This window comes from Nannobrachium achirus, assembly GCF_963921795.1.
Source record: "Nannobrachium achirus genome assembly, chromosome: 11".
NCBI classification, from domain to species: Eukaryota; Metazoa; Chordata; class Actinopteri; order Myctophiformes; family Myctophidae; genus Nannobrachium; species Nannobrachium achirus.
The window spans coordinates 55,271,212-55,283,767 of record NC_137820.1 but is presented as its reverse complement, the minus strand read 5'-3'; the positions used below and the strand labels follow the sequence as shown (position 1 = coordinate 55,283,767).

At 41.9% G+C, this 12,556-nt stretch overlaps 1 protein-coding gene across 3 annotated transcripts in view; it reads left to right on the top strand.

Annotated features, from left to right (window-relative positions):
* The first annotated feature begins 722 nt into the window (after positions 1–722).
* Positions 723–12,556, top strand: part of LOC308294632 (FYVE, RhoGEF and PH domain-containing protein 4-like) — a 110,987-nt gene continuing 99,153 nt past the window's right edge. For all 3 annotated transcript variants that reach the window (XM_080737379.1, XM_080737378.1, XM_080737377.1), the window contains exon 1: positions 723–859. In XM_080737379.1, coding sequence (XP_080593505.1) covers positions 784–859 — 76 coding nt within the window. In that variant the 5' untranslated portion in view covers positions 723–783. The remainder of the gene's footprint in view (positions 860–12,556) is intronic.

Here is a 12,556-nt window from a genome sequence, read left to right as displayed (position 1 = left end):
TCCGCGTCCCCCCGGGCCGTGCTTCCTGACAGCCGTGATGTCATTTCCCCTCCCTGGCCTGCTGACATTGTTAGGCTGTGACTCGTGAGGTTCTGTTCGGCTGTCAGGTGCACGGACGCGTTTCACTGAACACTGGAAAAAAAGCTTACGAGGACCGTGTGATGCTCCTGCTGTTTCGCTCTGTACCGCCACAGACTCCCAACGGAACATTTGGTCTAACACCTTGAGGTGGTCAGAGGATAGCATCCACCGTCCACCCAGCCTGACAGAGAGAGGGAGGGAGAGAGAGAGAGAGAGAGAGAGAGAGGAAAGAGAGGAGAAAGGTGTATTTCCAGGCCACCATCCTGTGCAGGAAGCGTGACCTCAGTCCTGTTTGACTTTCCCTTCCCTTTTACTTTCCAAACAGTCCATTCTTTCTCTCTCTGTCTCATTCTCCTGGTTGTGTGAATGTGTGTGTCTCTCTCTCTACTCTCTCTATCTCCATTGTGCTTTGGTTTGTGCTGTGTTTAAGGCAGCGGGGGGGGGGGGGGGACACAGGATGGACTGCCTGGCCACCGGTTACCGGAGGTCCCGTCTGAGACGCGGTGCTTCGGGTAGGTGATCAGGGGAACGGTGGGAGGACGGGACGGGACAAGACAGACTGGACCACCACCACGCCACACGGACACATCGCCATGGGCGTCTCTGGTCGAATAATACATATCGTCTGTTAGGAGAGCTTGTGGGGGTCTTTGTTTGGTCAAAAAGATAAGCGACGTCAACTTGGGATTTTACTTTTTTACAATGAAACGACGTCGCAAGTACTGGTTCTGGAGGCGGGAAGGTCAAAGTGCACATATGTGTCTGCTCTGCTGTTATGGTAAGATCTGGACTCTGACATCCACAAACGATGAAATCTTGTTTTGACTATTTGATCATTTCTCTCATTTAATAGGATTGTGTGATGCCGTGGATTGTAAGACCCATCGTAACGCATGCCCCTTTGGTTCTGTACCCGTTGTCAGGGCACTTGGTGCCGTATCCACTATCATGGTTCTTGGAGGAAAGTATATGACATCGGTACTACTATGCCGTCATACACAACGCCTCGCACCGCTTGTAGATTGGCTATTTTCACTATTTTAAATAATTTTTAAAATGATAAATACAAAACGAACGGTTTGGGACATACAAGGTTTCCACACAACAACGATGATATGGGGATGTGTGGATTTATAGATATTTAGGGAGAAGCACTGATTAGACTTGACACTGAGCTCCCTCGGGTTCGGCTCGGCGATACATACGCCAAGTTTGAAGTCGACCGATCAGTAGTTTCTCGAGATTCTCAAAGGACAGTTACTACTCGCAGAGATTTTGTACATTTATAGAGAGATTAGTTGTGGTTAAGGCTTGCATAGAGAGGTTAGTTGTGGTTAAGGCCTACATAGAGAGGTTAGTTGTGGTTAAGGCCTACATAGAGAGGTTAGTTGTGGTTAAGGCCTACATAGAGAGGTTAGTTGTGGTTAAGGCCTACATAGAGAGATTTGTTGTGGTTAAGGCCTACATAGAGAGGTTAGTTGTGGTTAAGGCCTACATAGAGAGGTTAGTTGTGGTTAAGGCCTACATAGAGAGATTTGTTGTGGTTAAGGCCTACATAGAGAGGTTAGTTATGGTTAAGGCCTACATAGAGAGGTTAGTTGTGGTTAAGGCCTACATAGAGAGATTAGTTGTGGTTAAGGCCTACATAGAGAGGTTAGTTATGGTTAAGGCCTACATAGAGAGGTTAGTTGTGGTTAAGGCCTACATAGAGAGGTTAGTTGTGGTTAAGGCCTACATAGAGAGGTTAGTTGTGGTTAAGGCCTACATAGAGAGGTTAGTTGTGGTTAAGGCCTACATAGAGAGGTTAGTTGTGGTTAAGGCCTACATAGAGAGGTTAGTTATGGTTAAGGCCTACATAGAGAGGTTAGTTGTGGTTAAGGCCTACATAGAGAGGTTAGTTGTGGTTAAGGCCTACATAGAGAGGTTAGTTGTGGTTAAGGCCTACATAGAGAGGTTTGTTGTGGTTAAGGCCTACATAGAGAGGTTAGTTGTGGTTACGGCCTACATAGAGAGGTTAGTTGTGGTTAAGGCCTACATAGAGAGGTTAGTTGTGGTTAAGGCCTACATAGAGAGGTTAGTTATGGTTAAGGCCTACATAGAGAGGTTAGTTGTGGTTAAGGCCTACATAGAGAGGTTAGTTGTGGTTAAGGCCTACATAGAGAGGTTAGTTGTGGTTAAGGCCTACATAGAGAGGTTTGTTGTGGTTAAGGCCTACATAGAGAGGTTAGTTGTGGTTAAGGCCTACATAGAGAGGTTAGTTGTGGTTAAGGCCTACATAGAGAGGTTAGTTGTGGTTAAGGCCTACATAGAGAGGTTAGTTATGGTTAAGGCCTACATAGAGAGGTTAGTTGTGGTTAAGGCCTACATAGAGAGGTTAGTTGTGGTTAAGGCCTACATAGAGAGGTTAGTTGTGGTTAAGGCCTACATAGAGAGGTTTGTTGTGGTTAAGGCCTACATAGAGAGGTTAGTTGTGGTTAAGGCCTGCCCTACATGTTGGTCAATTGGTGGTGAACCGGTGATGTTAAAGTCCAGATCATTGTGGGGAATGAATGATGCTGATCAAAGATGGAAGGATGTCACAGGTGGTAATGAGCTATCTCTTTCCACACAGGTGAATGAACAGTGTTAATGAGTTTCAGCTCCCAAACTCTGCAGTCATAACATTAAAAGACAACTACAAAAAGGGTTCCTATTTTAGCGATTTTAATTATTTTGATTTCAGTGGGTGGGGGCATGCGTACAAGTGAGTAGATATGTCTTTTTAGACACAATAAGCCCATTCCCAAGATGCACCGCAATTTTTCATGGGCAGATGTGACTTATACTGTAGGGGCTATAGTGGAAACTGTAAATTGTAATAAAGAAATCACCAGCTTATTGTGTCTAAAAATAAATATTTAGACAATTGTCACGCATGCCCCAGCCACTGAAATCAAAATCGCTAAAACGAATCGCTAAAAAAAACAGTCTTCTTTTCTTTTCTCTTGGACTAAATACAATCTAAATGTGAACCCTTTTTGTAAAAAACAAAAGCAAAGTTGTTCTTTAAAAACATATGTTTCCTCATATAGTAGCTTTCATTTCACCATGCCCATGGACATCTATAATAACCACTCTCAAGCTCTATGTACGTACTGTACTTTGTCATGTGACACATAGCAAATAGCAGCTCTACAAAGTCACGTAGATCTGCTATTTTGCTACTTTTAAAGCCTTTTTTTCTCCTTCTCTTTAACTATTTTCGTCTGGCTATAATGACATGCCCAAAATAGGGACGGTTCGTTACTCTATCATGCTATTGAATTACCGTGGTTGACATGATCTTGAACTGGTGTGCCCTTCAGCATTCCCAGAGCCATCTTCAAAACATTCTTTGACAAACAAACAGTATGTACTGTGGTTATACGAGCCAGACATTATTAGAACACTCCCTTCTTGTTTTCATTATTGCTTTGTCTGCTGGGCCATGCCTTCCTTATTTAACTGGCATTTGGTTTATGTCTATTTTCTAACCAGCAAGCGGGGTCCACTTTATGAATGTTATCTCTGGCCACTCGCCCAAAATGTTAGCGGGACCATGTCTTTTTCCACTGTACTGATATGTGGCCGCACTCTCTGACTGTGTGTGTGTGTGTGTGTGTGTGTGTGTGTGTGTGTGTGTGTGTGTGTGTGTGTGTGTGTGTGTGTGTGTGTGTGTGTGTGTGTGTGTGTGTGTGTGTGTGTGTTACAAAACAGGAGCAAATTATGTTAAAAGTGCTGCTGACATGAGAAACGACCGAGCCATGAGACAAATCAAGTCCTCCCCGTCTCCTCTGTCTGCTCTGTCTGCTGTGATTGAAAGCTGATGGTTTTAATGAAGTGATGTAACTCACTGGAAACGTCAGGAACTCAGGATATACAGGCTATAAACAGTGTTGGAAGAAGTACTAGAAGAAATTAGCAACACTATAGAATTATGAATTATTATTAACTCATCCGATGCAGACGACGAGGTGCCTCATCAAACTCTTTGGCAAGATTGGCTAAGTTGATAAGGTTTTATATTAAACCGTAGCGTGCGGCCAATACGTAAACACGGATTTATCTCGTAATCTATCTCCAGATTGAGTTATTGTTGTGAAGCAAGCCCTTCTCAACGGACTATAACAAAAGCACGGATGGCTGCGGATATAATCTTTCTTTACCGGGTGATAGACGATAGACAAGACGGGCTGGAAACGGAAGTAATCTGATTACATTGTGACGCTGCTGCTTTCAATGAGCCTCCGAGTCCTGGCACTGGTGATTAAATAATTGTTTATTGAATCGGTTAATATATCTTCAATGTTTGTAAATGTAAAGTATAAAGTATAAAAAAATTGAGGGGTACTGTAAGTACCACAAAAAGTTAGACAGCAACGAGATGTAGTCTACTCTGTACTGAACTGACAGTCCCCGCTGCACTCATATCATTACTAATGGTCAACTCATTATGCTGTATATCAGGATGCTGTTAATTACACAGTCAAATCTTGAGTGTTCATTTGACTGTGAGAGTGCAGGAGTGGAGCGCTACTGGAGGAGCTCGAGAGAGCATTTAAACCACCAGCCTGGGAAAAAAGAAAAAAGTCTTCAGCTCCCTGGGAACCATCTCTTCTCTCCAACCATGCTGGCCTTTTGGCAACGTCCCCAATGGCCCATTACTTAAGTCTGTGTGTGTGTGTTTGTGTGTACGCGTGCGTGTACACGAGCTAGTGCGTGTGCATGCACACAAGGCAGCGATAGTGTGGCTGTGTGTGGCAGAAAAACAAGGGAATATTGAGCCAAAGTGTGTGTATGCATGTGTGTTTCATGCATCTGTGTCTGCTTGCTGTGTGTTTTAAGATTGTTTTTTTTGTTCTTAATTCAAGGTCTAAACATCTCTTAAAATGTCTGGAATTTGAGGAGTCAAGGGGGTAATTAAATGTGGTTTGGGATACTCGTGGACGAGTGAGTAGTGAGCGAGACACATTTAACTCTGTTGTTTATTTCCTGACCTCGGCAGATACAGTAGTTACAGAAGCTCATTATGACACAATGCGAAGCAAAAAGCACATCGCAGGGTTGAAGTGGTTAATGTTCTGCCTCTCATTGTGCTGTGTATTACTTACTGGTACAGTAAAGCCTGCAGAGGAGAGGGAGGGAGGGAGGGGAGGGCAGAGTGTGAAATAATGTTCTGAGCTTCATTCTCTGGAGCCAGGAAGGAAAGGCTGTGTTGTTGGGTGGGTGGGGGGGTTGTGGACACCGGGGTAGCACTAGCAGTCCTAACTCCTTTCACCACCCTCATTGTTCCAACATGGGGAGGGTCACAGCACAAACTGTTAAAAAGCTTATACTCTACACAGCAGTGATTCCTAAACGTATTTAGCTCGAGACGTCATAAGAGAAATTTGGTCTACCTGGGACCCAAACCCAAACTGGTGGAAAGGAAATACAAACAACGTGTTGTGAGCTTCAGATTTGTTTTCTAGAAATCCCTTTTACATTTCTGAAAATGTTGTTCAGAAAATATTACCAGGGGGGGGGGGGGGGGGGGGGTTACCAGACATGTCATATATCAGGAATACAATTTCCAAATATCCCCAAATTGGAATCACATTTTGAGGGTCCTCTATTACAGCACACCTCACTTCTGCCCAGAGGCAGCAGCAAAAATAATGGTCATGTATTTAGGAGATGATGGATGGTGTAATGTGTTAATAATGTACTGTACATGTTATTCTTCTGTTGTGTCAGACAGTGAGTGTGTTCAACATCAGTGTAACAACGTATCAATGATTATCGCTGAGTCATAATTGCGACCGAAGGTTGCAGTTTAGTATGTGAAACGACACAATGCTGACTCTGTCCGTCTGGACGTGTACACTTTTTTGCGGTCTATAGGTTTGCCGTTCTGACGTCACTGTGATGTCAGGGGAACCGCTCAAACAGAATGGGTTTGCCGCTCTGACATCACACTCTGACTTCACTGTGATGTCAGGGGAACCACACTAACAGAATCCCTTTTATGCCCATACATGGACATCCCTGATGTCATCAATATTAAGCCCATATCTAACATGACGTCATATGGGAATGCCCATATATGGAGGCCACATCGGCCACATACCACACTAACAGCAGGGTTTCCTGCAGGAAAAAGTCTTGACCAGGGGGGGATCTCGATTTTTTTTGATAATTAATTAATTAATTCGAGTAATTAATTCACTTAATTTTTAATATTAATTCTTATTTTTGCCCTATAAAAAACACATGAATGTGCCCATGATGACGGAAAACACAACTACATGCTATCATCCACATTTATTCAACATTGAATAAATAGGTTTTTCACAGGACAGTGTAACTTGTTTTTTTCCCCCCAGGTTAATCAACCAGCACTTGTGCCATATAAATAGAAGTCTACAGCACAGTAAAAAAAAAAAAAGAACATTGGTGTAAAGTAACTTAGTAGATTTACTTAAGTACTGTACTTATACTGTACAAAGGAGATTTTCAGGTATTTGTACTTTACTTGAGTATTTCCTGTTTTCAGTACTTATTTACTCCACTACATCTGGGATCCAAATATTTTACTTTTACTCTTACAAAGTTAACTTTAGTTACTTGTTACTTTGGAGATATAAATGTTTATACTACAAAACATACATTAATACATTAACATACATAAAAAAAACAAGTTGTCCTTTAACTTCTTCGGTGCCATTATGTAAAGTGGGACCTCTTATATTGCCGGTTCGCCACCAAAGGGTTAAAAAAATAGTGTGCACGCTGGTGTACGAATTCGTGCACAGATGATGCACTATGCATGTACACGCTTTTCACAGCTTTCAAACAAAAAATCCGCTTGGAAATCCGCTTGGAAAAACAAACATGGCTGCCATGTTTGAAAGATAGGGTTGGTATGGGGTTTAAACCAAGCCCCCAGAACCCTGGGGGCGCTTTGAAGCAAAAAGTACATGGTGGCCGTTTGAGGTACTGCAGTTGGGTCGACTATTCAAACAGTTAGTTCAGTTGAGGCAGATAGCCCCCCCCTACCCCCGCCTCCCAGTTTCTCGCTCCCCGACCGTCGTGATTGGCTAAGAGGCCAAATAGTCGACCCACTACGTCACGTTTCAGAGGCGTTTCAAACGCGGAAGTACGCTTCATGCGCTGGGTGAGCAACTCAATGCAAGTGGACGGGCGGGGATATCAGTTGCCCTCTCTATTCTTATTATAACTCTATGGTTTAAACATGCAATTTCGCGATCGCGATCATGCCTAGTACATTGTTGGAGGTCCAAAAAGTTTTTTTTTTTTTTTTTTTTTTTTTTTTTTAGACCCTTGGGGGGGGCGGGGCGTTTTTCTGGCCGGGCGGGGCGCCTGGCCTGTAAAGTGCTGCAGGAAACCCTGAACAGAATCCATATATGGCCAAGACAGCCCATATCTGTGTGGCTGGTTCTACAGACAGGGATCTCCATGAATCTGCATAAAAGGGATTGTATATGATGTCAGATGTCATAGATGTCATAAGATTTTCACATAACGGATAACTGAGTAAATAAGCATGTTTGGGCTCTCCCAGCATATCTCCATATACAGTACATGGATCTCCATATATGGGTACCAGGGGTCTCCATATATGGGTATAACTGGTCAGATGGCCAAGACATGGCGCCCTGAGGCGTATTACTAGTGTCGTGAGGCTGAGAAAACATGACTGTGTGCTACAACTGCACTATTTCAAATACAATGACTATACTACTAGTAAGACACCTGAGGGTGACTTGCGACCTCAGGGTGACATGCATCTGGCCATTCAGTCAGACAGACAGCCATTGACTCCGGCCTAACAATGGCTACTGTCTATGACGGTAGTCCCATATGACATGATGGACTGGACTATCTCCATACATAGTGTTCTCCACATCTCCATGTTTAGGCCAAACAGGTTCGCTCTATTTCTCCATGTATAGACGGGTTTCTATGGAGGGATTATTGTATCAAAATTATCCAAGCAAAAAAATAAAAGAATCGAGAGATAAAAAAATAAAAACAGAGCAAAAAAAATGTATCCAAGCAAAATAAAAAGTATTGAGAGATAAAATATACAAACGCAGAAAAGAAATTTAAACCACAAGAAAAAAAGATATTTCCAAGCAAAGAAAATGATAAACCAAGCTAAAAGATTCAAACAGCAATCAAAAAAATAATAGTTGCAAGCAAAACATATATATATTTTAAACAAAACTTTTAGAACTCGAGAGTAAAAAAAATTAAAATAAGCAAAAATTTAAAAATAAATCAAGCAAAATCTTTTTAAACTTCAACAAAATACTTATGTGTTGTGCTACTACAAATTGTTTGAATATGTTTTTCTAGTGTGTGAGTCCTTTTTTGCGATTGCAAAAGTATTTTCTCTCTCATACTCTTCTCGCTCAGATTCTACGTTTTTGCTCTCGATTTTTTTCCCCTTTGCTTTTGAAATAATGTTTGTGTGAGGTGTGAAAGGCATCAAAGAGGTAGTTGTCTTTGATGTTTCATTGATTAGAGAGAACACTAACGAGCTATTGACACTTGTATGTCTCAATCAATTGCTCCCTTTGAACTTCAAAGGGGTTCTAAAACGCAGTAATTGATTGAGACAAGTGTCAATAGCTCGTTAGCGTTCTCTCTAATCAAGGAAACATCAAAGACAACTACCTCTTTGATGCCTTTCACACCTCACACAAAAATTATTTCAAAAGCAAAGGGGAAAATGTCGAGAGCAAAAACTTAGAATCTGAGCGAGAAGAGTTTGAGAGAGAGAAGACTTGCTCACCACATAAGTATTTTGTTAAAGTTTAAAAAGATTTTGCTCGATTTATTTTTAAATATTTTTTTTACTCGTGTTCTAAAAGTTTTGTTTAAAATATATATATTTTTTGCTTGCAACTATTATTTTTTTGATTGCTGTTTGAATCTTTTTGCTTGGTTTATAATTTTCTTTGCTTGGAAATATCTTTTTTGCTTGTGGTTTACATTTCTTTGCTGTGTTTTTTTTATTTTTTTATCTCTCAATACTTTTTATTTTGCTTGGATATTTTTTTTTTGCTGTGTTTTTATTTTTTATCTCTCAATTCTTTTTCTTTTGCTTGGATAATAAAGACACAAATGTAACTCCATAGGTTTCTTGTTTACAAACATTGAGACTAAATGCACAGCTGACTGTATCATGTAATCAATTCCCCAATGTTTTGGGGAGCGCTGGTTTCATTGGCTAATTTTGGTACGGACCCTGCGCACGCATCTAGTTTTATCAGTGTAACGTGGACCAGAAACCCGTCTATAGGTCCAAATGCCCAACGTTAAGCTTGACAACGAAGTGTTCTTAACTCTTTTACTGCCACAGAATTGAACAAAAAGCTCCATCCACTGCCAGCTAAATTGAGAATTGTCGCTCATCTTTGAAGGCCTACTGGAGAAATTTGGTTTCGACTATAAAGACAACAATTATATGGCAACGTAGAATAGAATGTCTACTTTGCAACAGAAAAAGATTTCGAGCTTTTATCTTGTTCTGTTCATTAGCTAGAAGCTGCAGAATGTGGCCTAAAAACAGCTCTTTGAGAACATAAAGCTGAGAAAAATGCATTTTTGTGAAGAATACATTTTCAGGCAGAAATCTCTCTTTAGCCTTTTATTGTTGGCTTCAGTAACATCACACCTATGATCAGTGGTTGTTTACAAACAAATTCAAAAAAATAAAAACAAGAAAAAGTGTCTTTTTACACACTTTTAGTGTGTAAGAGAAGTAAGAGCAGTAGTAAGAGCAGTGCAGAACATTGACACAGTGACATGAGCTTCAGCCTGAATCCTGCTTCAGCTTTCAGGGTTCTCTTTATCTCACTGTGACACTACATGTCTACAGAGTGTATATGTGTGTGTGCGTGCGTGCGTGCGTGCGTGCGTGCGTGCGTGCGTGCGTGTGTGTCATTCAGCCTGCACAGGGCCTGGGGCTCCATTCTGTTTCACTCCAGCCAGGCTCCTCCGGAAGGGCTCCACCGGGTCTGCTGAACTCGTACACGAGCCCATGGTCGATCTGTAAATTATACAAATACATAATTACTATAAAATACATGAAAAATAGTACACCTTCAAGCTCACAACGCGTCACAGCAGAATGCGTGACGCCCTCTCTCTCACACACACACACACACACACACACACACACACACATCCTTGTGTGACTCGTACACGAGCCCATGGTCGATCTGTAAATTATACAAATACATAATTACTATAAAATACATGAAAAATAGTACACCTTCAAGCTCACAACGCGTCACAGCAGAATGCGTGGAGGTTGGGGGCCTACTATTTTCATCAAAAGGCCGTTTTAGAAATGTCAACCCCTGCCTCTCTAACATTCTATGCACTTCCTGCTTACCACACAAATATATATATATATATATATATATATATATATAGTAATTATGTAAAAACAGCATTCATGGTCTGGAGAGGGCACTTTTTACAGATGGATAAAAGGGCAGGGGCTCAAGCCCCCTTTGATGTCTATGTGAGCATGTGCATGGTGCTAAGTCTGATTTACAGAAAAAAGTTTGTTTTTTCTTTACCTATCCTTGTCCTTGGACGACCACGATGTGGAAATGAAGAAGTAGGCTCATCATCATCGTCGACTCATCATCTAAAATCATAGCCAGGAAAATATCAAATAGTTTATATCTAAACAAATCAATTTACAATTTTGACATTTAGCAAATGACTTACAATAAGTTCATATATAACATAAAATGCAGTTATAGTAAATAGTTACCATGCATTTACTGTCACAGTGAAATTCCCTTTATACCCTGTATACCTATATAAAATGTCACAATGCAACATAGCTCTGTTTACACAAAGCTGTACTCCCTCCAACTATGTTCCCCATTTTCAACAGTTTTTATTTGTAACACTTGCTTTGGCAATGTAAACGTATGTTTTCTCATGCCAATAAAGCTCCTTTGAATTGAACTGAAAAGCTACATCATCAGCTACTGATGATGATGATGATGATGACGATAAAAAGAAACCTCTCCCTCTCTCTCACACACACACGCATCGTACGCACGCACACACAAACTAAGCCAATAAATCCTAAATTCCCATCAAATAATCTTAGTAGGCTGTGCAGTGCACGTACACTACACGCGGTACGTGCACGCGCGTGATAGGAACTCCACGTGTGTCCTGAGTAGCGACAAAAACAAACAAAGCACGTGGATCCTAACTGCTTGGATCAAGTTACTGATCCGGTCCGGATACGGAAACATTTCTTGCATGTATGTGTACGTGTAAATAGCCGGATGCAGTAGGCGGGCTCTAGACCGGATCCCAATGTCGGAGTGGCAACACGTCGCAATGGAAAACCGTTACCCACTGACCATCCCCCCATCCCAGGCTTCCAGTTCCACACGGATGCTCTGTTATCACACAGTATACAACTATATACAGTATACAACTATACAATACATACATGCACTGGATTGGAAGTCTTACTTTGGACAGTAGAATCGTGGCCTCTGTTCTCCGAGGGGTCTCTACGCGGAAGCCATTCTTCATTGGCCAAATCGCCCAGTTTGTCCGTCTTTTCGCGGCGGTACATGGGTCTCTGCTGCTGCGGCGATGTGAGCCCCCGGGCGGGGGGATCCATCCTACACGGGGGTCGAGCTCCGTCGGGATCGGTTTCCACAATATCACGAGGCTCTTGATCCATTTTTGGACCCCGGTTCTTCGCGACTGGCACCATCTTAGTCTGGGATCGCTTCCAATTTCGGGCTTTTGATCCGGTCGGGAGCGGATGACGTCCTACGTTCTTCAATCTTTTTATCTTCAATAACAATGGCTACAGTGATCTTTTTCTCTTCTTCATCATCATTATCATCATCATCATCGTCATCATCACGACCACCACCACCATGGGCGCTGGTCCTGGGTCACCAACACGGGTAGGTTGTGTAATCCTAATTCTAACAAAGTTTATTTCTATCGGTCAGGGGGGGTTGGGTCGCACTTCGGCGGAATGATACCAGCAAGTTGAGGCTGAGTTGGCCTAATACATCTCAATATTCTAGTACTGCTAAATACTACTACCTACTACAATTACTATACTACTAATACTATAAAACAACTGATTTCCGACAAAATGATCGCTTTTACCAACGTTTCTCTCTCTCTTTCTCTACTAACAGCCCGATGCATAAAACAATATAGTCCCTCAATGCTGCTAGCAGCTAGCAGTGGCGTCAGTTCAGAACAAGCTAAGGTATGGCAACATGACTGGTGTCTGGTGAAGACACCAGTCATGTTGCCATACCTTAGCAACAGGCACGATGAAAAGTACATTTTTATTATTTCCCCCTGTCAAGGTATGGCAGCTGCATACCCCTGCCATACCCAATTGACGCCCCTGGCAGCTAGTCGCTCTGGGCAG